This window comes from Cryptomeria japonica, chromosome 8 (assembly GCF_030272615.1).
Source record: "Cryptomeria japonica chromosome 8, Sugi_1.0, whole genome shotgun sequence".
NCBI lineage: Eukaryota > Viridiplantae > Streptophyta > Pinopsida > Cupressales > Cupressaceae > Cryptomeria > Cryptomeria japonica.
This window is the reverse complement of record NC_081412.1, coordinates 659,089,638-659,117,528: the sequence shown is the minus strand read 5'-3', so window position 1 is coordinate 659,117,528 and position 27,891 is coordinate 659,089,638. Positions and strand designations below refer to the sequence as shown.

General features: G+C 33.8%; 1 protein-coding gene across 1 annotated transcript; it reads left to right on the top strand.

Annotated features, from left to right (window-relative positions):
- The first annotated feature begins 5,748 nt into the window (after positions 1–5,748).
- LOC131049676 (putative disease resistance protein At4g11170) lies at positions 5,749–9,638 on the top strand. Its single transcript, XM_057983742.2, has 5 exons — positions 5,749–5,870; positions 5,956–6,526; positions 6,640–6,894; positions 7,167–7,826; positions 7,920–9,638. Exons 1-5 carry the CDS (start codon positions 5,749–5,751, stop codon positions 9,636–9,638), a joined length of 3,327 nt encoding a protein of 1,108 aa, XP_057839725.2.
- The last annotated feature ends 18,253 nt before the right edge of the window (positions 9,639–27,891 follow it).

Below are 27,891 nucleotides of genomic sequence, written 5' to 3'. Positions count from 1 at the left end.
ATTGTAGAGAAATTGGAGAACATAAAGTGATAATTTTTTATTTTTTTATAAAGATGGATCAAAACATCCTTAAAGAGGAAACATGTAATGGTTTGTATGTCTCTTGTATAAGACATGAATCTCCATGAAAGATGTATTAGAGAGATAAGCTATAGTTTGTATTTTTCAAACAACCCCATTAAACATTATTTTATTATACAACTTAACTATACGATGGGAGCCACCGATAAAAAAATGGTTTATTAGAAAAACCTATACAAATGAAAAATATTTAGTACCAATACCTTCTTGAAAGAATAAAAAATACTTACCCTTGTTTTGAATAGCCTTTATTACTTATATCCATCAATGTCTAGTGTAATACATTATTCACCGTCATATCAATCAAGGAAGTGAAGTATTCCAAATGAATTTTGTGAGTATAACCTTCATAGATTTAGCAATGATATTTACAATAAATTTTAATAATGGTATTTGTGATCAAATCCTTCATAGATTTAGTAATTTTTTTTTACAGTAAATGCTACAAATACAATGATCATTACAACTACCATTATAGCATTTTATATTTAAAATAACTTTTGAAGTCGACATTACAGAAATTCATTAATGAACATTGCAACCCAATAATAATATTTGTAATAAATGTTATAACAATTTAGAAATAATGTTTGTGACCAATCGTGGAAAGTTTTATATTCAACAATGATCTTTGTTATTAATGTTACAAATATTCAACAATGATGATCAACACTTTAACTTTTTTCCTTCATCAACGATATTTAAGATAAACGGTGCAACTAATCATTAGTGATCTTTTTGGTCAATGGTACTTATTCTTACATGATTGATTTTGTATTTAACATGAGAATATCTATGCTTGATACATTGATCAATCCATAGTCCATCTATAAAATATCTTTTAAAGGTTGTTTCATCCACTTTATCATCCAACATAATTTCTTAATATGAGTCTTCAATCGACAAATAGTATGCAGATAAAGATCCCAACATGTTTATTCTTCATGTCCTTTCTTTTGATAAAGAGAACATTGTGTATATTGCATTATTTCAATGATCTATTTCAGATTTTAATATCTATATCATTAATTTTATTTCTTTCACCACTAACATATCCAATCACTTAATTATTTAATGTTTCTCTTGGTTCAATAGACATTATAATTCGTTATCCACATTTCCTTAAAACTTTTCATCAATATCACATTTTTTCATTATCTTAAAACCAACAGTAGTTGAAAAAATCCTTTGTCATCATTCTCACAACTACTAAGAGTTGTAAATTAACATATACCATTATCACAAATTGTGCAATTTTTATCAAAAGACCCTTTAAATATATCATATTACTCATCAATTGAACAAAATAAATCATTTGTACTACATGAAACATTGCATAGTGTTAGCTTAGATTTTAGACACTAATTTTCCTTTGTATATTTTTCAAGTAATTGAATGAATACATTACTTTATTTTCTCAATTTTGATATTTATTCCTTTTGTGACCTATTTTCCTCTTTTAATTCTTTATTTTCCTTTCTAATTTTCTCCACCTCTTATACAAAATTAATTTTACCCACTTTAAATTCTCATATTCTTTTGTCTCTCTTTTACCACTCTTCTACACATTAAAACAAATAGTTTCCTTACATTATTAAATTTCAACTTCAAAAGAGTATCTTATATAACAATGATCAATGATCAATTTTTGTGGTTTAATTCAACTTCACTCTTTTATTATTTTAAATGATCTACCAATTTTAATATTTTTCAAGATTCATTTAATACTTTTGATTAAGGTACAAGCATAATTTTTAAAGGACCCACAACCTTTTATATTAAGAAATATGGAGCATTAAGTACATTAGGACATCACTAGAACAACAAAAAAGAATGAAAAAATAGCAACAAACATAACCAACAAAATCTAACAGGAAGCCAATCAAATCTAAAATGAAAAACACAACCACTATAAGAGAAGCAAAACCAAAAATTATGAAGCTTTAGATAATGAATTTATAGATTTTTTGGTTAATTGTAATACTAGGATCCTTCTCCCCCATACTCATTTTCTTGAGACAAGGGGAAACCAAAAAAATAGTGTTAGAATTTAGCGTATGAGTTATCTCTCTATTTTGCACCTTGGGGCCTATGAGATTTTGCCAAGATCTAGAGGCAATGGAAAGCACAAATAAGAGAGAACAAAATATATGATAGGAATAAACTGTATTCTATCAAGATGATAATACTGATCAACTATATCATTACAAGATGTTCAATGATTTCCCATACAAACAATGTAGATGAGCCTGCTTATATAGGCAAGGCTTATGGATATGTGAGCACACAAACTTGACATGTGACTCAATAAGAAACAAGGGTAGGTAGGAAATAGGAGTGGGAAGGTAGGAGAAACAATATAATATTCCACATGAGGTGGAATGTAACAACGAGATAAGATCAACACCATAAAAGGTGGAAATTCTTGTATACACACTATCCCAATGTGGCACAACCACCCAAGTGTCTCATACCCAAACTAATATGAAATGCATTTCCTAAGTAAACTTAAGCAAGGTGTAATAATATCCATGATGAATAATTATTAACACCAACAGGGCCATCCATCTTCCCCAAAATTATTTTCTTGTGATATTTCATTTATATCTCCTCGGTACTAAACTTGGAAAATTCATCTTTAAAGAAGATTTCCCCTTGGTATTCACCTTTTGTTCAATCACACTAGGAAAAGAGGATTGCATTAAAGGATGCATTTGTTTCTTTTACCTCCAAATTAAGTAGGTATTCTTATTTTATCTTACAAGAAGTATCTGTATGACCCACTTTCTAAAATTCAAAGAATGGGTAAGATGAGAAGAAATCACCTTATTCTTATCCATGAGAAAAAAATAAATTGCATACAATAGATGCTTCATGAACAAAGTGATATGGCCAATAGAATAAAACTAGGTCCAAAAGAGTTGGTAACGGACATGACAATCTTTCCACTTCAACTTCTAGAGGAAAACCTAGTAATTGAACCTTGAATTCATTCAAAGAATTGAAATTGGGGGATCACTAAGAAAAAAGTGACTATTTAAGCCTAAGAATTAGGGTCCATCACTAAGAACTCAATTTTAGAAAAGGAAAAGAGAAAACAAGAATCTACCATTGGAGTTACCTTAACTTATCCTCTCAACTTTTAAACTTGAGTTAGCCAACTTTTGATAGCATCAATATGAGGAATATTGTCACCAAATTTTTTGACAAGTAAACGTAATAGCCATTTTGAAAAATCATCAAGAAATGAATATTGAATGTCCATTTCAAGCTCTTTCCTATAGGGAGAATAATCCCTAGGAGAAGGAGATTGGGAAAGCACAAGAGGAACACATTCATATGGGGTTCACATAGCATCATAGTTGATGGAGCATAGACCCTAGTAGCATTGAATGCTACATTCATATTTAAGCATATGATCATGCAACAAACTAGTAGCTTCTTCTCTAGAGTCCTCAAAAACCACAGGTGGGTCAAAAGTAGTAGAGATGACCTCCCTACTATTACCTTCTCTAGGTAACATAGATAAAGTGTTAACCCTTGAGAAAATCAAATTTTTAGAATCTAAAAAGGCAAAAAAATCAACCTTAGAAACACCTTCATCAAAATCTACCAAATTAACTAACCCGACTAACTCCACCCCACTAGTAAATGAGGAAATGAGATGGAGGTATATAGCTCTAATAGTTGGAGACACACCGTTCCTATAGGTACCCAAAGAAATAAATTTGACTCTGGTGACTTTACAAATCTCTAGATCAACTGTATTAGAAGATGAACAAAAAAAAAGTCCCTATGGAGGCTAGACATGGAAGGGAAAATGGAGTTATCACAGACCCAATTCATTTGGGCATAAATTTATTTGGCTAGTAAGTTGTCCCAACTAATGAATCCACTTGATTAGTGTAGTCATGAATCTCTTTCTTGTTCACCATTTGAGTATAAATAATTAGACCCTAAATGTGCAAGCTTGTGGACACCCAAATGGATGTCAAGAAGGAGCTAATCATAATCATCTTAAGGGTCATTACCTTCATCCTCAAAGTCTCTATCATAGGCACCAGAGGTAGATGAAACATTTCCAGTGCTGGTGGCTAGGGTTCTTGCCACTCTATCCCTTGCCTTCACATTTTAGCTACATCAAATTTCATTAACTCTTTTAGAAAAACAAAATGTGATTCCCTTTATTCTTATCAAGTGCCAATAATAGAGATAGATAAGCTCTGTTCTAAAATACTATGTAATCTCTTCCAACTTTTCTTTTATACATTTAATTTCACTTAAGTATATACCATTGAACTCTCACAAAAATAAATATAAAGAGAGCATGTTGATGAAATTGGTAGGAGTCAATACTTTTATCAAAATTTGGCACAACCCCAAACTCATTAGCAACACTTCCTCATATACATGTTTGACATAGCAATATGGATTTCATTCAAAAATAAATTAAAAAATGCTTGAAATAATCATTTCTCTTCTCAAGGCATTGACCATAAGTTGCATGAATCATCGAATGTAACAAACAAAATAAATTTATTGATGGCCTATTTGGAGAATTCATTGTTAAGGCAAGAGAAGTGGTCATTCAAAATGAATTCTTATTGAGATAACTTTTACATAGCATTAAAAAAAATTCAATTATTTTGATGCCCTTCCTTCAAATAAAAGATTAAAGTACCATGTCATATTTTTACATCCTTTCCTCCTTTCAATACCCCTAATCCTTCACTCTACACATAATAAAGTTCTATAACTTCTAAATTGGAAATCCATCCATATTATTCATGGTTTCATGCTTGAAATCTGAGTATATGAATGGTTTGTAATGTCTAGGATTGTTCTTCACAAAGTTCTCAAGTGGTAGAGATACATTGAGTCTTGTATAGATTTGACTGCCTTCAAATGTTATCACAGAGAGAAAATTTCTTCACAACTATAGTTAAATATCAACAAATATGATCTCTTAATACTTGGCAATGAATTTACAATTTCTAATACTTTTCACACTTAGAAGCCATTATTACCTCTCATTACATCCACAACAAAATAAATTGAATGTCTAACCAAGAAACTTACACCAGTCTCACAAAATCTACATGTTATTCTGAGTAACATAAGATGGTTGTTTTTCTTTCTTATACCTAGCACAAACTACATTAATGTCTCATATCCACCTTCATATGCCTAAAAATTTATGATGCAACTTTCAAATGACTTTCAAATGTATAGGCATTGAATTTTGTAAATATACCAAATTTTTACACATAGCCATATGGCTTGAAGTGCTTTAATATCATGTAGAGAATTAGAAGAACATAACTTGATAATTACTCTGATTCAAATGATTGTATTTTATCTATATTCAAATAGATGAATTCAAAAATATTTATATTAAGTTAAATCTACGAAAAACGTCTTCGGCTTATTAGAGTTATAGTAATGGGCTACTTGAATGCTTTGCATATTGCAACTTTGTGTTAATGCTTTATTTCTAATTCCGTAACTTCTGTATAAACATTAGACTAGAAGCAATATTCTATGATCTAGGGCTTTTTTGTAATTACACAGCGCACAGATAACATCAGTATCATTTTATCAATGCATGATGATAACATATGTCCAGTTTATTGTGTCAAGAAATAAATATTAGGAAGGTGGCTCCCAATGGATCAGACCAGGGTCCCTCAGTCAAGCAGCGGGGAATGTTCTCAAGCTCGGCATTCCAGCTGGGAGAGTACAAGCTCATCCACAGACGAGTCCTGTCAAGCCAACGAACCGACCCGCAGGTGTGATGTATTTTAATGGAACGTTGTTTCCTTTTTCCGCCTAATGAATCCAATTTTAAAACTAATTTATTATTTCGCTTAACAGCAACCACGAACAGAAGTTTGATGTATTTCTTAGTCACAGCGGTAAGCAAAAGATTCCTGCAAGGCAGCTTTATAGAGACCTGACAAACCAAGGTGTGTCATGCTTCTTTGATCAAGATCGTGAAAGCTTGCCAGTGGCAGAAGATTTCCCCTCTCGTATATTTGAAGCTGCTAAGACATGCAAAGTAGCAGTTTTGATTCTCTCTAACGATTTCGTCGAATCAAAGTGGCCAATGTTAGAACTCGCAGCTTTCGTGGAAGCGAAAGACATAACCCGTTCAAATCTCAATATCAAAATTTTACCAGTGTTCTTCCTGATTTCACCGGATGCTATTAAAAACATTACAGCAGACAATGAAAAGTGGAAACAGTTGGAGAAATCCGGTGAAAAACGAGCAGAGTGGCACCAAGCTTTGAATGCAATCCGGCGAATCAATGGGTTAACGTTCAATGAAGTTGGCGATGTAGCGGAGTTCAGTGAGCAAATTGTGAAAGAAATCTGGCACATACTTCCAGCACCCTCAGCAAGGTATCATGTGCCTCACATGCAAGGAGAAGTACGGATGTGTCAGGTGAAAACATCTCACTACCTTCTTTTCTCTAACTCCTTTCATCTGCTTTTGTTCTACTGACAATTATTTGTATACAAATGTTTATGTATTTAGGATATATTTATTGGTTGCAGGAGGTTGCACATTTCTTCGACAGAGTTCAGCTCAACGAAAGGGGAATCCGTATCGCAGGATTGTATGGAATAGCGGGCCAGGGAAAAACTACACTTGGCAAGGCTTTCTGCAATTACAAATTGGGGGATTTTGAAGGTAAAGTATGCCATCTAGAATTTTCTAGAGGTGATTCAGTCGAGAGAATAAAACTTGCCCTGCAGTATCTCACTCACCGCCCTCAATCGCATCTCCAAACACTGACAATCCAAGATGAGGTGAGCAATTTCATATGTGACAAGTAGGCCTTATTTTTAGCTGTATGTCAAATTATAGTGGTATCGAGGTTCAACTCCAAAAACTCTGCATTTGAATTCTGATAAAGTATGATAATTTCATATGTTTTAATTTTGTTTCGAGAGGATCTTCTTTTTCTCTATCTCTTTCATTTTAGATTTCACTTCACGGCTCTAGTGTTATGTAAATGACTACAAACAAGTACTCCCAAAGAAGATGTTTAAACATTTGCATTTTCTAATATTACTAACAGGCACAAAATGAGTTATATACCAGACTGAGGGGCCATAGGGGGAAGGGCCAAAAGGCATTGTTGGTTCTCGACAATATCACAGAAGAAAGCATAGACGAAGTGACATATTATCTTCGGGCAGACTTCGGAGAAAATAGCTGCATCCTTTTGAGCGCTCGAAGTGTAGATGTTCTGACAAAGCATTTCAATATAGACTCGCAGTCATGCATGCGTGTCCCAAGGCTTGAAGAGGAAGAGGCCATAGCCATCTTGGTGAAAAGGGCATTTCCAGGAGAGTCAAAGTTAGGGGCAGAGGACAGAGATTTCGCTTTGAAGTGTGCGAACAGATGTTCGTTCAAAGAGACCAACGGTGACATTTATCCGAGAGCTCGAACATTTCATCCGTTGGCCTTAAAAGCTTTTGGCAGATATCTTTTGGGTAAAAACGGGTCAAATTTGTCAAAATGGGTTGCTGAGATAGATTGCACGGTAGACGGGTATGGTGATGGCTTGGTTGAAGTGTTTAGTGTGCTGCACAAAGCTTTTAGTTGTATGCATCCGAAATACCGTACAATATTCATGCTTCTCACCGTGTATATGCTGCCCAATATGACTCCCGGCAAAGTCAAGGAGTGGCTGGCAATAAATTGCAACGAAGAGATCTCGTTCATTGAGAAAGCAGTGAGTTAAATAATCGCTTTTAAAACCGTCTACTTTCTGATTTTGGTGTTTTAAAAGAAAAACGTTGAATGGTTAATCTCTATGTGGTTTCAGGTTGAGAATCTATGTAAGAAAGCTTTCATTGAAGAATTTGAACCTGAAATCCGTATACACGACCTTTATGTTGAGTTTGCTCAGAGCAAAGCAAATGAAATGGAGAGATGGCTTTGGTGGAAGAAGAAAGACGACCAATGCAGTAGACGTGGGTTAATAGCACAAGATAGTGCAGGGTTTGAACTGGCTAAGTTGCAGCAATGTCGGTATCGAACGATCGCTCCGGACTACCTTCGAAATCTATTGGTGCTTCAGCTCGTAGATGTGCATAATTTAATCAAGCTTGACTTGGGCCAGATGAACAAACTCAGAAGTATCACATTACGGGATTGCAAAGCTCTGGCGACAGTTGACGGGCTGCCAAATTTGTTAGACCTTGCGTGGCTTCAGATAGGAGGGGTGAATCCAATGTTTAGACTTCCTGAGCTAAGCAGCATCGAAGGGTTACAACATCTTGAGATCGACATTGCAGACAGCCAGGTGCTTGATCAGCTGGGAGATCTTACAAATTGCTTTTGTCTCAGAGAGATTAATGTTCGCTGTCCATCTCTCTCGGAGTTCCCAAGGTTAAGTGGTATGCCGCATTTGGAGAAAGTAGAATTTAGTTTGTGCGAAACTGTGCAAGGGATCCTTGACTGTACAGAATGCGTGGAGCTTCAAAGTATTGTCCTCAACCGTTGCTGCCAGATGTCTTCCTCACCGCTCCTCGCTGGATGTAAGAAACTATCTAAAATCGTTTTGTCGGAATGTGATGCAGTGACGGCATGTACAGATATGTGCGTGCCAAGTAGTCTTAAGACACTAGAGTTGTTCATTTCACCCGAAGCTGCTTCGGTACCCAGAGATTTAGAGTCTTGTTATGAACTAGAAAATCTCCAACTATGGAATATGGGGGAACTGAAAAAGCTTCCAAGTTTCAGAAGCTTTTCAAATTTGACTGTGCTCAAACTTGGCAAGTGTGGTATAAGGCAGCCACCCAATCTTACATGTTGTGTCATGTTGGAGAATGTTTACTTTTTCACACTCAAAAATTTAGAAAGCTTTCCCAACTTCTCATTGCTGAGGAAGTTGAAAACATTAAGTTTATATAACTGCAGGAGGGTTCAAGATCCACCTGATATTAGTGGCTGCCATCAATTACAGGTATTACATCTATTGTACAGTGATAATATGAAAGGACTTCCAAAGATGGATGAGTGCGCACAGTTGGACGAAATAAAAGTTAGTTGGCATGGTGAGGATGAGGTCACATACGATGGAATTGATCCCGACAGTTGTGAAGTGGATGATGACTTTCAATCTTGTCTGGAGCATTTTGAAGACGAGATCCCAGTAGAAAACTTAAATGATGTGTTTGTCCCGGAAGAATTGAGGGGGTGGCAGAGGATGCAAGAACAGCGGTGGATGCAGCGTAGAACAATGCTGGCTAAGAAGTATTTCCGAGGAGTGAAGATGTATTACTCTATAACCACTCCATATGAAGCGTATAAAAGCTCGAAGCTTTACAAGCCAAATTATATTACTCTCAGATTGATAAATAGCCAAGTGCTAGCTCTCCCTACTCTGGGCAGAGTTAGTAAAGATCGTGACTGGTTGAATAAAGATCGCGACTGGCTGAAGAAAGTGCGGGAGTATTTTGCTGGAAAAAAGGTTTCCGTTCGTACATGTGCCGCCTCCGGTAAGGTTTTGATGCCAGCTCTAAATGATTTATTGGTATAATTTTTTTTTTAACAGATTAATGTTACAATCTTAAATTTTAAATTAAAATATGATCCTATTTTCTGTATTTTGTTGTTTATGAAAATAAGTGGGGAGAGAGGTCAGTAGTTGTATAGGGGTAATTGTAAGCACCATTTACCTTCTTTCATAGCTTGACTTTCTCTCAATGTCTATTTTTTTTTCTCATTTGTCATATTTAAGATAGATTTCCTACGGAAGATGAAGATGTAGAAAAATAGAATTAATTGCATTTCATGTGTTTTTCGGTCATTTTGTTTTGCTAAGCTTAAACAGTGAAGTACAATTTTTAAATGTATGAAATTAAAAGAGAAAAAGGTTTTACTTTTTATAAGAATAGGCATTGTCACAAAATAAGGTCTTTGTTTTTCATCTTTATGAGGAGAAAGAGTAGTGGCTCTATGTTTTGATAAATATTGAAAATTGTCATCTTAAATTTTGAATGAGTTAAAAGGATTTTTTCATCAAGTTATTCACAGTCAACCATGGTAGCTCCAAGCACAAATTTGACAAACCCACAAATTCCTCAGTTTAATTGAAAAAATTATGACTACCAAGGAATCACAATGAAGGCATTGTTTTGTTCACAAGATTTATGGGAACTTGTAGAGAATGGCTACTTAGAACTAGTTGATGCAACAACATACAATACTCTAAGTCAAGTAGAGAAAGACTTATTGAAGGATAATAGAAAGAAGGATTCAAAAGCTCTCTTTTCTATCATCCAAGGAGTGCATGAGAGTATTTTTCCATGGATTGGATCAACAACAAAATCAAAAGAAGCATGAGATATTCTTCAAATTGCCTAGTAAGGAATGGCTAATGTGGAAACAACTAAATTACAAATGTTAAAAAAGGATTTTGAGACCATTTACATGAAATAATCATACATAATAGACTCATTCTTTGCTCAAATCAATGGACTAGTAAATAAAATTAGATCACATGGTGAAACTCTTGAAGATAGGAGAGTGGTTGAAATAATTTTAAGAAGTTTTCCTACAAGGTTGGAATCTATTATGGTGGCCTCAAAAGAAACAAATAATCTTTTATAGTTTTTCATTAATGAGCTACATGCATCACTTATTTATCATGAGCATAGGTTGAGCAAGTCAAAGAATTCAAGTTTGAAGCATGCTTTCAAGACACATTTAAATTAGTCATTGTAAAGGTAGGGGAATTTCAAATTTCAGAGGTGAAGGAATAAATTCATAAAGAAGTGGAAGAACTTGCCCATTAAGATCAAGTGAAAAATCAAGTAGAAGTGGCAACCATCAAATCCCAACTCAAAATCAATCTCAAGGCCAAAGGTATGCAATATCTTCAATTTGATGTTATTATTGCAAGAAATATGGGCATTACTTAAATAAATGTGTAAAGAAACAATACTATTCTAGTAAACACAGTGTTAATTTTACCAAAAAAAAACCAAAATAAGGAAAACCTTTCTTATCTTTCTATTTTGGACAAGGAGAAAAAAGATATATGGTTTCTAGACTCACTTTGCAGCAATCACATGTCATAGAACTTAGAAATGTTTTTTAGTTTGGATAATGATAACAAAGTTTCAATTATGTATTAACAAAATATCAAAATTCTAACCAAAAAGGGGGAGGAAAAGTTTATTTAACATGTGTGAAGCATAACTTAATGAGTATATGGTAGCTTGTTCAAACGGGGTATAGAATATTTTTCAAAAAGAAAGAATGCACAATTTTAGCAAAAATTTTAAGCAATTAGTTTGTAGCCAAGGTCTAAATGAGAAACACTAGAATATTTCCCCAAAAGAAAAAAACTAGATTGAAGATATAATTTAAAAAATAACACGATTCAATGATCTAACAAGAGGATCAAGAGAAATCTAAAAAGGTCTCTCAATTAATGTACCAAACATATATTAAATATGAAAATTGGTTATGGCACTTAAGATTTGCACATTTAAACTTTGGGGATTTAGATCTAATGCATAAGAAGAGAATGGTAAAGAGGTTGACACTAATATAAAAGACAAATAGAATATGTGAGGGTTGTATTTTGGGAACACAATATAGAGATTCATTTCCATTAGGAAAATCAATAAATGAAAATGAACCATTACAAATTGTTCATTTAGATTTGTCTATATAATGCAAACTTCCTCAATTAATGGAAGTTAATACTTCTTGACATTCGGTAGTGATTTCACAAGAAAAACATGGGTCTACATGATAAAAAAAAAGCATGAAGCATTCAATTACTTTCCTTAATTCAAGGTTCTTTTTTGAATATATTAAACCAAGAGAGATCCAAACCTTTACATAACCATAAAACCAGTGAGCAACAAAAACCAAGAGTTCATGAGGGATAAGAGCCCAAGGCTAAAATTCAAGGGTTTTGTTGAGATTCAATTTGGGAATCAGATCAACACATTGAGAATGGATAGAGGTGGTGATTAAATTTGAAATTAATTCTTAAAGTTTTGTAAAGACCATGGTATCCACAAACAATTTCAGTTGCAAGGTATACCCCTCAACAAAATTATATATCTGAAAAAAAAAAAGAAAAATTATGAAAGTGACAAGGAGCTTGTTGAAAGAAAAATAGTTGTCAAATGGTATTGAGATGAAGCTATAACATGTGTAACAAAAATATTGAATAAATGTCCCATTGAAAGTATCATCAATATGATTGCAGAAGAAGCATGAACTAGAAAAAAACATAATGTTTGAACTTATATTAGAGTATTTTTTATGTGTTCCATATGCACATATCCTAGATGAATTGAGAAGAAAGTTGAACAAAAAAGGAGAAAATTGCATATTTGGTGTATATAATGATATATCCAAGTCTTACAAGTTGTATAATCTAATAACTAAAAAAGTTATAACCAAAATAGATGTGCAACTCATAGAAGATGAAGAATAAAATGAATATTTTACACCTGCAAGTAATCCTTCAAATGTGACTTGTACTAAAACCATTCATTCTCAACAAACTAGTAGAATGACACCATCAAGTATGAATAAAATCCCACACACAAGAAAATACTCAAACAAATGTGTAGAAAACATAATATTTAGTTGGGAATTTTTTGCACATATGGATACCTTTGTTGTCATTTGATATCAAACCATTGTTTTTGATAAAGATAAGCGGGTTTTACACGGACCCAAAACCAAGAGTTTTCCAAAAACTGGCCATCAACCAACCAAACATAAACCAACAGCAAAATAGGGGAACACCCCAAATCGAGCTCAAAAGCTAAAAGAAACAATAGAGAACAAAACAAAGAATAGACAAGCACTTAGTTAACTGAGTGCACCAGCTCCTTGTTCTTCTGGATGGCAACCTTGTTGATTTCCTCCAAGTCCTCCATAATGAACCTAGAGGTACCCTTATTGCTGCTCCTACTTCTGGTCCAATCTGGATATCAAACCATTGTTAATTCTATATGAACCGGTCATTGTTGGTGATCCAAGTATGTATATATTTTGTTCATGTACAGTGTATTTGGTTGATGGTCCAAATGTCTGTTTCTATGATACTAATCTTCAAAATTGATTGTAGATTCAAGTTGTGTTGATTAGATGATATGATGTGCTGATTTAAAGTGTTTCCAAAAGTTTGGTGTTCCCTACCTAGTCTAGAAGTGATTCTATTATCATTGGTGCTTTCTCTAGTCAAACTTATTGTGATCTGGAATGATTATTTGTATTGGATATGTCTTAGATGATCATGTTGACGATTGGGATTTTTTTGTTCATCATGACCATATTGCAAATCATGATGTTGTGGTTCTTTCAAGCTGAACCACTTTCTTTAGGCTCATGAAGATAAGACAATATGATTTTAGTAGATCAAGTATTATATCAGTTTGTGTGTATTGGTTCGAGCGATTATGCATATAGGATTTTGATGTTTATTGGAAGGTGTGTTGACCTAGTGTGAATCCTCACATGTTCTTTTTACCTTCTAGGTGATGCCTTTTTGGGTTGATGCTATGTATACATGACATATTCTTTTGGCCGACATAGTGAAGTTTATTTTTGATCCAATTGATATCTATTGAGTAGATTAGTTGTGTTAGAGATGAGATGGAGAGTGAGATAGGTTTGTGATTGATGGATGTGAAAGTAGTGTTATGAAGGAAGCACTTGCAAATTTTCAAAGATATACATAGAGTAGAAAGAAAATATACATTGTGAACTGTTATTTCCATTCTAATAGATTCTATTTTGTACAAAATTTGATCTAATATTCCTATTATTTTGTAAGAGAAATTTGTGCCTTGCCTTGAAGAAGTGGTCTTTAGTTGAGCAAGTCCTCTTTTATTTCTTTCCTAATATTGTGCACCTCAATTAGCAAGTCTGGAGTTGTGAGCTCTTTGACAGGAAGCCTTGTTGATTGTAAATAGTTACTATATAATGTGAGTTTGATTCCCATCGAGGTTTTCCTAGTTTGGGTTTTCCATTTAAAAATCTTGGTTTTCTTGTGTGAGCATTTTGATGATTAAGTTGTTTAGTTTCATGCATATGTTTGATATGAATGTTGTTGTTCAAATAGCTTAATATGATCAAGATTTTGTGAAAGTTGATTCATGCCCCCCTCTTAGCTTCTAGTAGTGTTCAATAAGCTCTTCATGTTAGACTATAAAGTCCATATTCTACAAGTTCGGATGAAATTTCAAACCCCACATCCAACAACCTTAAAGAGACAAATAATCAATGTCTAAGAGATATTTATTAGAGAAATGTGCTGACCATTTGGTGGAATTGATTATGTGTTGCATTGATGTTTTGTCATTGACGCCAATACTAGTTGTTTGGATGCTTTACTGGAACCCGTCTAGTCCCTATAGGTTAAGTGGTTTCTGGCTAGCTTGGATTCGACATGATCTAGTAGGCTCAACTATAATCTGATGATGGAATTGGTTTGTTCATGATACTCATACTCATATTTGATTAGTTGGTTTTGGTTTGGAGATTGGATACTATCCTACTTGCTTAGAAGATTGGTTTCTGGTTCCGGCAAGGGTTTCACCGGTTGAGATTTTGATGGAGATCTTAGATGAATTACATAAGTGGCATTGGTGCAGCTTCTGATGGAGTTTTAGGATCCTATTGGTGATCTTCTTCGAGACTTGGCAGCTGGAGATCATTGTTGAACTGTGTGGACCTATACTTGGTCCCAGTTGATCTAGGCTATGGACCGATATTAATGTAACATGTGGATAGGACCTATTTCCGAGATGTATTATGTGTTGATATTATTTGTTTAGTCTAAGGCCGATATGGTTTGTAATTATGTAATCGGTTTATTATCTGGTGTCCGACCTGATTGTTTATGGTCAAGGGTTTGTATATATAGATATAAGATCTCATTTTAGGAATATATATAGATATCATGATTATTGATTAGAGGTCATGATCAAGGATTGTAATGTGCGAATAATGTAATATCATTCAGGCAGAGGATTGGTCGATCATTGGAGATCGAATTGGATTTATGTAAGAGGATTTAGTCCTCTAGCATTGAGCTTAATTAGAACTATACTCAGGCATAGGAGATGCTATCTTTTGTAGTTCAACACTTCTTCATATTGTAGTATGGATTTATATGTAGTCAATGAGACTCCTTTTGTGATGAGCAGTGCGCTCTAGGTTGTTAACCTTCCTAGAAGTGCAGCCCCCTCAATTGTAATTCACATACTTACTGTAGAAGTATTATCTGACTGTGGGTAGGCTTCCCACCATGGTTTTCCCCTTTACCAGGCTTTCCACATATAAATATTGGTATTCTATGATTATTGTTCATGATTAATTGATTAACTGCTATTCCAGTATTAATGTTTTGGGTTCCAATATTAAAGTTTAAATTGCTAATGGTTCCTGTAATTTGTGATAGCTAATTCACCCCCCCTCTCAGTTCTCTTCTAGTTATCTGAACTGCCTAACAATTGGTATCAGAGATTTGGTCCTCTCTGTTGAAAGATTAACCGCTTGAGGAAGATCCTATGGTGACTAACAGTTCAAGTTCATCGAGTTCTTCTAGAGATATTTTTTGAAGGGATATTCCTAGGCTTGATGGAAAACATTGCATAGTATGAAAGATTCAGATGGAGACTCATCTGAGATGTCTTGACAAAGAGATTTGGGAGATCACATAGAATGGTATCACACCCTATAATCTAGGATCTAGAAATCCTCCTCTGACAAACCTAGACAAGGAGCTTGAGAATGATTGTAGAGCAAGAGAAGCCCTCTTGTGTGCATTTTCTAATCAGTAAATAATGGGACTAACTGACAAATCATCTAGAAAGGCTATATGTTATAAGTTGGAGACTCTTAATGAAGGTGATCTTATAGTGAAGATTTCTAAACTTGATGGCTGTTAGGTGACATATGAAAACCTTAAGATGAAAGAAGATGAAAGGGTTACTGCATTCATGGAAAGGGTAAATGAGATTGTTATGAGAATTCAATGTTGTGGGAAGATTATTTCTAATGTCTAGAGAGCCCTACCATCAGCTTATGAAATGAATGCTACTGTTATCAATGAGTTGAGAACATTGGCTAACACATCTGTCAACGGAGATACTTTGGTTGGGAAACTATATCCTTTTGATCTTGAGGAATTTGGACCTTCTAGAGCCATGAAGACTAAATCTGCTTTTCATGCATCTACATCTACAATCGGTAAGAAAGACTGGAAAGTTTTATATGTAAAGGAATTAGAAGATATGAAGAGAGAAGATGGTGAGTTTGAACAACTTGAAGCACTATTTGCTAGAATAGTACCTAAAGGACCGGTAGGAAGTAAGTATGAAGGAAAAGCACCTTTTAATGTTTTTCATGTAATAAGATTGGTCATTTTGCATCTAGACGTCACAAAAACCTTGGATATCAGAACAAGTATAGAGTCAAGTAAAATAGAGACAAATAATGCTACATAGCGGATGAGGAAGGTATTATTGATTCAAATGATGAATCAACATAACACTCTGCTAGTGGATCTAGCAATGGGAAGGAATGGGTGTTCCTGGCTATCAAGGAAGATGATCTGGTACTGGAAGAGAATGTACCTGAGGAGAAAGCACTTTCTGCTGAAATTGAAGACAAGTATGCATTGGTAATTGACAGTGGTTGTTCACATCATATGACTGGAGATAAAGGGAAGTTTTTGTCTTTGTATCAATTTGATGGTGGTCTAGTTAGATTTGGGGATGCCAAGGCATGTATGATCAAAGGAAAATGAACTATATCAATGGATGGTAAGAACAATACTGACAATGTTTATTATATTGAAGGTTTGAGGCATAATCTTTTGAGTGTAGGACAATTGGTAGATAAGGGATTTCAATTATAGTTCAAGGATGGAAAATGCAAAATCATTAATAGATCTGGCTTGGAGATTGCAACCGGTACACAGACAAAAGGTAATATATTTAATTTAAACTCCGGTGGGAAAACATATTTGATTACACATATTGATGAGAGTTACCTATGACATAAAAGGTTGTCATGTGAATTTTGATTGCATTGTAAAGATCAGTTCAACTAAAGTAGTTAGGGATATACCTAAGATTATGAAGCCCTATAATTTGGTATGTAAAGAATGTCAAATGGGTAAATAGGCCAGAACCTCTTTTCGGAGTATACAAAATAAATCAAATGATGTTCTTGATCTTATTCATACTTATTTGTGTGGTCCTTCTAGAGTTAAAAGTTTTATGGTGATAGATATTTCATGGTAATCAAATTGATGATTATTCTAGAATGATGTTGGTTACTTTTTTGAGAGAAAAATCTGAAGCATTTGAAAAGTTTAAAATATTTAAGGCTAAAGTGGAAACTAAGACAGGATTGAAGATTAAATGTTTGAGATCAGATAATGGTGGAGAATTCACATCCAGTGATTTTAATAACTTTTGTGACAAGCATGGTATAAGAAGACAATTTTCTACTTCCTAGACACCTCACTAGAATGGAGTTGCAGAAAGGAAAAAAAGAACTATCTTGGATGTTGCTAGAACAATGATGATGGAAGCTAATCTACCTCATATCTACTGGAGAGAAGTAGTGAGTACAATGGTTTATATATTCAATAGATTACACATCAAAGGAGAAACCGATAAGACACCTTATGAGTTGTGGTTTGGCAATACACCTATAGTTAAGTATTTTGTAATTTTTGGTAGCAAATGTTATATCAAGAGAGATGATATTATTGGGAAATTTGATCCTAGATGTGATGTAGGCATATTTCTTGGTTATTCTAATGAAAGAAAATCATATAGATGTTATAACAAGAGATTGTAGCGAATTGTAGAGAGTGCTAATGTCAAAGTAGATGAGCTAAACAAAAGTCAAATCAAAGTTTATGAGAAGGAACCGATAGTGGTAATGATTACATTGGAATCGATAGCATCTTTACCAGAATAAATAATTGAACCAGTTACTCTGGTAACACTAGAGAATTCTATAGGAACTGAAGAACAAGGAAGAGGAACAAAAAGTCAAAAGACTCCTAGGTATGTGAGATTGAAGCATTCTAAAGATCAAATCATTGGGGATGAGAGCAATGGAGTGATGAAAAGAAGAAGACTGGCAACTAATGAGGTATGTTTAATTTCACAAGATGAACCGGTGTCACTAATTGAGGCATGTAAAGATGAACATTGGCTGAAAGCTATGGAAGAAGAGTTAGATCAGATTGAGAAAAATAACACATGGACTTTGGTTCCCTGGCCTAAAAAATAAAAAATGTTATTGAAACTAAATGGGTTTTTAAAAATAAGTTAAATGAAGATGGTCAAGTTATAAGGATAAGGCTAGATTGGTTTGTAAAGGATATTATCAGAAGGAAGGAATTGGTTATGGAGAGACTTTTGCACTTGTAGCTAAGATTGAAGTTGTAAGATTATTTCTTGCCTATGTTGCTTATAAAAACTATAAAGTTTATCAGATGGATGTTAAATGTGCATTTTTGAATGAGGATCTTGATGAGGAAGTTTATATTGAGCAACTTGATGGTTTTTCACTATCAGATGATACAGACATGGTTTGCAGGTTAAGGAAATATTTATATGGATTGAAACAAGCACCTAGAGCTTGGTATGCAAGGTTGGATAAATATCTTATGAATTTTGGTTTTACTAAGGGTAGTGTTGGCAGGATTTTATATTATAAAATCACTGATGATGATATACTAATTGTTGAAGTATTTGTTTATGTCATTATCCTTGGAGGTGAAGATAAGTTATGTATAGAATTTTCTAAGAATATGGAGAAAGAATTTGAGATGTCTATGATTGGTGAGATGAAATTTTTCTTCGGTTTGCAGATTACTCAGATTGACAAAGGTATTTTTATCTGTGAAACTAAATATGTTAAGGAATTGTTGAAGAAACTTGGTATGGGAGATTCTAAACCAGTAAGTACACCTATGGTTATAAGTGAGAAATTGACAAGAAAATATGTTTCGGCACCGATAAATCCTACAAGATACAAATCTATGATTGGAGGTCTGCTTTATTTGACTCAGACTGGGCCTCACATTATGAATGTTGTTTATATTATTTCAAGATTTCAGAGTGATCCTAGAGAAAATCATGAGATGGCAATGAAAAGGATTTTTAGATACTTGCAAGGTACATCAGAATATGGATTATGGTACCCTAAGGATGATAACTTTATTTTATATTCATATACAAATTCTGATTGGGCTGGAGATGTTGATGACCGAAAAAGTACTTCCGGTGGAGCTTTCTTTCTTGGAAAGAAGTTGGTTTCATGGGTCAGCAAGAAAAAATCATGTGCTTCTCTATCTGCTACTGAAGTTGAGTATGTTGCTGCTACTACTAATTGTACACATGTTTTATGTATGAAGAAAATGTTGAATGATATAGAGGTGGATTGTGATGCACCGGTAGTTATTCACTGTGATAACTCTACTTCTATTGATATATCAAAGAATCTGGTATTTCATTCTAAAAAAAAGCACATATCTATCAAGTACAACTTCTTGAAGGAGAAGGTGGAAGCAAATGAAGTTAGACTGGTTTATGTGAACACTAAAGAACAAATTGTAGACATTTTCACTAAACCTATATCCAAGGAATCATTTGAGTACCTGAGAGACAGATTGGGAGTTTCTTCCCCTCCGATAGAGACTTGATTGATGCGGTTTAGCATCAGTCTGACATGCACTATCAAGATACTATTCATTTCAGCACTGATGTGGGATGCTACTACTTAGGGGGAGCAGTAAGCTTTTCAGAGGTTTATGTTTTGCTTTGATATTTCTGTCAGATTTCTGGCATTGATGTCAAAGGGGGAGAGATATTGATGTGAAAAAGAAAAAGAAAAGGGGAGAGATATTGATAGAAGGTAAGATATATGTACAATTCAGATCTTTATAGAGATATCATTCAAAGGGGGATTTTATTCTTTGTTTCAGAACCTCATTGCTACATCTGTATGTGGGAGATTATTGGTTGTCTTCCATAGGGGGAGACTTGTTTGACATTTCTTAGTACTTAGATTTTTTTTCACATCTAGTGTTGCCATCAATGCCAAAGGGGGATATTGTTGACCATCTGGTGGAATTGATTACGTGTTGTGTTGATGTTTTTTCATTGATGCCAACACTAGCTGTTTGGATTCTTTATTGGCACCCTTCTGATCTGGGTAGGTTAAGTGGTTTTTGGTTAACTTGGATTCGACATGATCTGGTAGGCTCTGGTATAATTTGATGATGGAATTGGTTTGCTCATGATATTGATACTCATATTTGATCAATTGGTTTTGGTCTAGAGATTGGATACTATCCTGCTTGCTTAGAAGATTGGTTTTTAGTTTTGTTGAGGGTTTCACTGGCTAAGATTTTGATGGAAATCTTTGATGAATTACATAAGTGGTGCTGGTGCAGCTTCTGATGGAGTTTCAGGATTCTATTGGTGATTTTGTTCGAGACATAGTAGTTGGAGATCACTGCTAAAGAGTGTGGACCTATACTTGGTCCCAGTTGATCTAGGTTATGGACCGACATTAATGTAACATGTGGATATGACCTATTTCCGGGATGTCTTATGTGTTGATAATATTTGTTTGGTCTAAGGATGACATGGTTTGTAATTACGTAATTGGTTTATTATCTGGTGGCCAACCTGATTGTTTATGGTCAAGGGTTGTAAAGATAGATGTAAGATCTCATTGTAGAATATATATAGATATCATGGTTATTGATTAGAGGTCATGGTCAAGGATTGTAATGTGCGAATAATGTAATATCATTTACACAGAGGAGTTGTTCAATCATTCTAGATCGAGTTGGGTTTATGTAAGAGGATTTAGTCCTATAGTATTGAGCTTAACCGAAATTGTACCCAAGCATAGGTGATGCTATCTTTTGCAGTTCAACACTTATCCAATTATAGTCTAGATTTATATGTAGTCATCGAGACTCCTTTTGTAATGAGCAGTGTATTGTAGGCTAATTGTCTTCCTACAAGTGCAAGCCCCTCAATTGTAATTCACATACTTACAACAGAAGTATTATCTCACTATGGGTAGGCTTCCCACCGTGGTTTTTCCCTTTACCGGGTTTTCCACATACAAATCTTGGTGTTGTGTGGATGGATTTTATTTTTTAATTATTTTTCATGCTTAATTCATTAACTACTATTCTCGTATTAATGTTTTAGGTTCCGATATTAAATTTTAAATTACTAATGCTTCCTGTAATCTGTGACAACCGATTCAGCCCCCCCCTCTTAGTTGTCTTCTAGTTATCTGAATTGTCTAACAAAATGAAGGTGAAAACAATGCAAGTTTGACTTCTCTTTTTTTTATTATATTCACATGTATATAGTCCAATTCATTTTGAAGAAGCAATTAAAGCAAAAACCTAGCTAAATGTAATTGATAAAGAAATAGATAGTATAGAAAATAATTAAGAATGGGAGTTAGAAATTATTCCACAAGGAAGTGATAAGAGTGAAATGGATTTACAAATAAAAATTAAATCTAAATGGTGATGTGCAAAAATTTAAAGAAAGGCTTGTAGCCAAAGGTTATTCAAAATAGTTTGGACTACAACTCAAGACATTTGCACCGACAATTCATTTAGATACTCTGAGGCAAATATTACCAATAACATCTCAAAACAAAGTAAAATATATATTAAATAAATGTGAAATCAATATTCTTTAATGGTTTCTTAGAAGAAGAGGTCTATGTTGAGAAGTCACCTAGGTATGAGATTTTGGGTCAGGTAAACAAAGTTTACAAACTCAAGAAGCCACTAGAGAAAGGTATATTCATTTCACAATCTAAGTATGCAAATGATATTCTTAAGGGGTTTACTATGATGAATTGTAAAGCAGCCCCAATACCAACTTTGATAGGTTTGGAATTGATCAAAGATGACAAAAGAGAAAACATAAATCCAACTTTGTATAGAATATTTATTGGTAATCTCATATATTCAATAGCCACAAGTCTATATGCATAACGTTTGCATTTTTAGACTCATTTCAAGTTTCATGGAGTCTCCAAAAGTTTCCATTTCAAGTTCATAGGATACATTGATCATGATTGAGCATGTGGTATAGATGATAGGAAGAGCACTTTTGATAAAGTTTGCATTTTGGATTATGTGTAGTATCTTGGGCATCAAATAAACAACCAATTGGCACTCTCTTATCTATTAAATTAGCATATGTAGTATCTATAGGGACAAATTTTGAAGTAGTATAGATGAGAAGAATGTTAACATAATTCAGGTGTAAATAAGAAGATGCAACAAATATTTATTATGACAAAAAAATATCTATAGCATTGTCAAAGATCCCAGTTTCTAAAAAATGAGTAAATATATTGACACAAGGCATCACTTCACTAGGGAGTTAATCAACAATGGAGAAATAGTTTTACAACATTGCAAGTCTAAAGGTTAGTTTGTAGACATCTTCACCAAAAGACTAGGAAAGCAATTTATTGTTCATCAAAGATATAGCTTGGCTATCATCAATGGTAGTTGTGATTAAGGGGGAGTGATAGAGTTAATCTCCACCTACCCTATTTCCTCCCCTTCTATTGAATAGCTTTCTACTGTTGTTGACTATCTTTTCTATGATACCTTGTGTTCTCATTCACCACAGTTAGGAATGATTTGAATAAAAAAATTTGATGATAATCTCCCTGGGATTTCCAACAATGGATGTAGAAATTAATTGCATTTCATGTTTTTTTGGGTCATTGTATTTTCCTAGGATTATACAGTGAAGGAGATCAAAAGTTTTATTTTTTATAGTAGCAAGTGCCATCACAATAGTGGGTCTCTATTTTTAATCTTTATGTAGACAATAAATAACAAGTCTATTTTCTGATAAATAAATGAAACCATATGATTTCAAATATATATGAATACATAACATGTTTAATTACCTTTATTTAATTAATTTGGTTTCCTCTCTACCTCTCTCCTTCATTGTTGCAGACTCTCACTTGTGCTACATTTGTAAATTATAAATAGAAAATAAACAGTCCATATGTAAATAAAAAATAACCAAATATTGATAAAAATGGATGCATACTAGAATAAATTATAACCTATAAATGTAACAATCAAAACTTTCAGAAGCCCATTTTTGTGCAACAATCAACAAGCATGTTTGTTTCTCTCATAATATCAACAAAAGAAATAGATTCAATGTTAAGAAGTAAACACAAAAATCTATTCAGGAATAGAAGAAAATTGGCAAGAAATATTAATTATACAAATCCCTTCATAAAAAAGAGTACCCAAAATCATACAATGCATTTCACAAAAAACCTTTTTTCCAACTCAACTGTCAAGCTTTAGTCATTGGAACAAAAGTAGAAAGGGTATCCATTTGATTATTAGAAAAGGATTTAATATAAGTATAAAAGAAGGAAATAATTGTTTCATTATCATCACAACCAACTCTAGTAATTCCCCATTTCCCTATATTACCTCTCAAAGGCTCTTGAAAATTAATTTTAAAAAACCTTGAGGACAAGAAGACCACTTACCAATCATTTTCAATTTTTTGGAGGCCGTTAATTAAATATTCTTAAAAAATATAAGTGGCCGAGGAAGAAAGAATGACACTAGAAGAAACTTGACACTCATAATGGGAAATGCCTTCTTCAAGTGAAAATTTAGTAGAAACAATTCCTTGAATTGAAAGCTTTATCTTTTGTTAAGCCTAAATGAAAATGAACTAGTCTTATTGAAAAATCCTATGCTATATCTCCAACAAAATTTTCAAAGAATAAAAATAGGACCATATCCCAAGCAACAACTAAATCTATCTCTATCACCTTTACTAAGCATATGAAATAATCCTTTTTTAATAATAGAATCTCCACTTTTGATAGTATCGCACACCATAGAAAATTTCCCACTAAAATCAATTATGGAAACATTCTCCACAATAACACAGGTCCCAAATAATTAAATTTGAAAATCATAGCCATAGATGTATAGAATATGTGTACCTCCTTTAATATAGTTTTCTAGCTAAAGCTTGGTAATATAATTAAGACTATCGTATTACAAGACCCTCATTAGACTTGAAAATAATTTTTTTACAGAAACTAATTAAACTCCTTTTTTATATCCCAAAGTTCCCATTCAAAGTAATTTACAAGAGAGAGAGAATAAAAATCTTTAAGGAAGCTTTTGGAAGCCACTAAAACCATAAATCGATGAATAGAGATAGCTTGGAAGACAAATTGTAAAAGAGCGAGTCTTGCTACAAAAACTAGTCATAGGTAAGTCTAATGGCTAATCTTCATGCAAAACATATCCAAAATTATTTTTGAATGATCTTTATTGAAGAGATCTAAAGTTAAAGGGAAATTCCAAATTTTAAAATTAAAAGTTTGACCAATCTTTTTTGGACAACGAGAGAACTATTGCAAAAATAAATATTGGACTTAGACTTATTAACCTTTCATCTTGAAGTTGCTAAATAAATTCATTTAAGATAGTTTGAAGCTTCTTCCCTCATTTATGGTAGTAGCCCTCAACAATGGAGTATCATAACTAAATATGAGTTGGGATTGTGCTTTAAGACCTTTAGCCAAGTACCAATATTGAGTTATGAACTTAGCTTATTGGCTCTTAATAAATTTTCCCAAACCTTTAACCATTACAATAAATAAATATTGAGATAAATGATTCCCTTGGTGAATCACCTTCGATGGAGAAAACATAACATAAAGAATACTATAGATAAGAATAAGGAAAGAAAAGGATGAAACACAACTAATAACCAAATCAATCAAATATCAACAAAAGACAAAAGCAATAATACATTTTTGACAAATTAAATATAACACTTAAATAAAAATATTTATTTTCTTCTCAAAATAATATTGTTTTGATTAGATAAGCACACGAGGGATCCCAAAACCTATTACAATTCAACAATCAAGGTAAATTATACAAGCAAAAAAGGAAAAAACACCATAAGGTGAGAGAAACAAGTCTCACACAGGGTGAGACTAACCAAACCAAGATCTCTTGATTAGAGCTTGAACTAATAGAGAACAAAGGATCCTAACACAAGACTAAGAATACATTCTTGCAATTTTTTGGTTTTGATAGGAAGCCTGAAATTTTAAACAAGAACTTGAATTACAACAAGGACACTCGAGGAAGGAGACCAAATGATACCCAAATACAAAGAAAGAATAGAATATCTTCTTGTTGTACAAAGATAAGAAGAAAGAGAATAGAGAAGAAAGAAAGTAGATAAGAACCTAAGTTGTAAAGCCCGCAACAGTCACTTGAAGGTGAGAAACAAACTTTTAACCATGTTCTTTTAGCTCAAAGAGTAAATCATAAATAAACATGCTTTAGAAATCACCTATATATGATCTATAGCACTAGAAAACTCTATTTCAATCACAACATCAACCTAGGTAGAGGCTAGGAGAGGGCTGAAACCTACATCACTAGAGGGTTGCAATAACACCCAAAACTCACTCCACCTAGCTATAAGATACGTTAGCAAGGGAATTGGGAAAGAAACAATCTCTACCTTAATAGGAGATTCTATAGAAATAAATAGTGTGATTCCAATGAAAACACCAAAATCTCAAACTTCCATCCACCATATCTCTACAAGCACTATCCACCTCAATAGGACTAGCTAACACACATAAATGGAAAATGGTAGTGGAGGCCCTAACCAAGAAGCCAAACTAGGGAAATAAGGTAGGGGAATCCTTCAAGCCCCTACCAACAATAGGATTAGGCCAAACAACCACAGTCACTTACAAAATCAATGAATCCCTAACCATAAAGGCAACAACAAAATATAACCTTAGTCAAGTAGCCTTCAAAGTATCACTCCATGCACCATAGTTGTGATCTCCTCCAACACCCAATCATGAAGACAAGGTGCTTAGAATCATAGGCAGAGTAGTAGACAATTAGGCCCAGTAACTAAACATAGAGGAAGCAATGACGAACACCCCAACTTCCATCTTCCAGTAGAGATCAAAAGTGAGAATCACAACATCATCCAAAGGAAATCAGCCATGAAAGCACATCTCCAAGCAAAATAGAGTCGAAACTAAATATTTCTCCCAAATTTGAGAAAAAAGGGTATATAAGGCAGTGTAAGGGACACTAGCCATCAGTTGGGATAGTAAAACCACTATACCCTCGAGGTATGAGGCAAATCAAACAAATTAAAAAATGGTCCATTTTGAAGATCTTGCTATAGCACATGGGACTGAAGCCCTAGCTCTGACAACCACCAACACCCAAATCCAAGTGGACCATACAAAATAGAGTTTGACCTCCTCAATGAATGAATACCCCATAGAGCACAACTACTCATTGTGAAATGTCATGAGCAATGACCATGGCTAGGAGAGAAAAAACCCAAAAAAGCTCCCTCGCCATCATCCATTGTTTCACCCTTTGAATTTCAAAATAATATTTTTTCTGTTAATATAAATAGTGAAGAGCCCCAACCTGTTATAGATCAAACAAAAAATATGAGAAACAACAAAATGTTAATGGGAGCAAACAATAGAGTTACACTTAGGTAGCTCAAGTACAACACCATAAAGTAGAATCACACCTAAAACACAAACTTAAAAGTCAGACTTAAGATCAAGAAATGAGCCCAACAAAACAATCGAAGAATTCTCAATCAGAAAGCAGGAGTGATCCTTTTTTCTTTCTTCGTACAATTGTCAAAATAATTTGTTAATATCTATACAAAAATTAAAAATGATAAGAAACGTACAATATTTAACTCAAATCTATAGATATTTGTGTGTCACGTATTATTTATAATAAATAAACACCAACATAACTATTGACTAACTTGAACTCACTAATGTCTTCGTAGTAAGGGAGAATATGGAAGCTACCTCTCTCGAACTTCCTCCTTCTCCAAGGTATCATGTTCCTGCCATGCAAGGAGAAGCACGCATGTGTCAGGTTAACCATTAAACCACCTTGCTAACTTCCTTCCTGTAGGTCATTAATTTCTAAATGTTTATTGTCACTCATATATAGTATACTGATGTATTGGTTCTGTTTACTGGTTGTAGGAGGTTGCAGATTTCATGAAGACTGTTCATCCCAATGGAAAGGGAATCCGAATTGCAGGAATTTATGGAATGGCTGGCCAGGGGAAAACTACACTTACCAAGGCTTTCTGCAATCATAAATGGGGGGATTTTGATGGCAAAGTATGCTATCTAGAATTTTCTAGAGGTAATAAGTTGGACCGACTAAAGCTCATCCTCCACTGTCTCATTGATTGCCGTGATTCCCAACTCGAATGGGTAACAAGCGAAGATGAGGTGAGAAAATTTATATATTTTCATTTTGTTTAAAGACGTTCTTCCTTTTCTAATTAAATTTTAATCATTGTTTAGAAATATCATTGCACAAGACGTAACTCCTGTATGCTTTTGTTGCACATCTGTAACTCCTGTATTCGTTTTAATATAACTTATAGGCACATTATTTGTTCAATACATTACTGGAGGGGCAAAGGGTATTGTTGGTTCTGGACAATATCATGGATGCTGACATAGAGGAAGTGAGATATTATCTTGGGGCAGACTTTGGGGAAAACAGCTATATCCTTTTGACTGCACAAAGAAAAGATGCTCTAAACCGGAAGACGAATTTTAATATCGACTCGCAATCATGCATGCGTGTTCCAAGCCTTACAGACGAAGAGGCAATAGCC

Bases quoted from the DNA above. Each gene is read 5' to 3' on its own strand.
- LOC131049676 (XM_057983742.2), top strand. From the start codon at position 5,749: ATGGATCAGACCAGGGTCCCTCAGTCAAGCAGCGGGGAATGTTCTCAA. The intron at 6,527-6,639 runs GTGAAAACATCT...TATTGGTTGCAG, and splicing joins GAGAAGTACGGATGTGTCAG to GAGGTTGCACATTTCTTCGA. The intron at 6,895-7,166 runs GTGAGCAATTTC...TATTACTAACAG, and splicing joins CACTGACAATCCAAGATGAG to GCACAAAATGAGTTATATAC.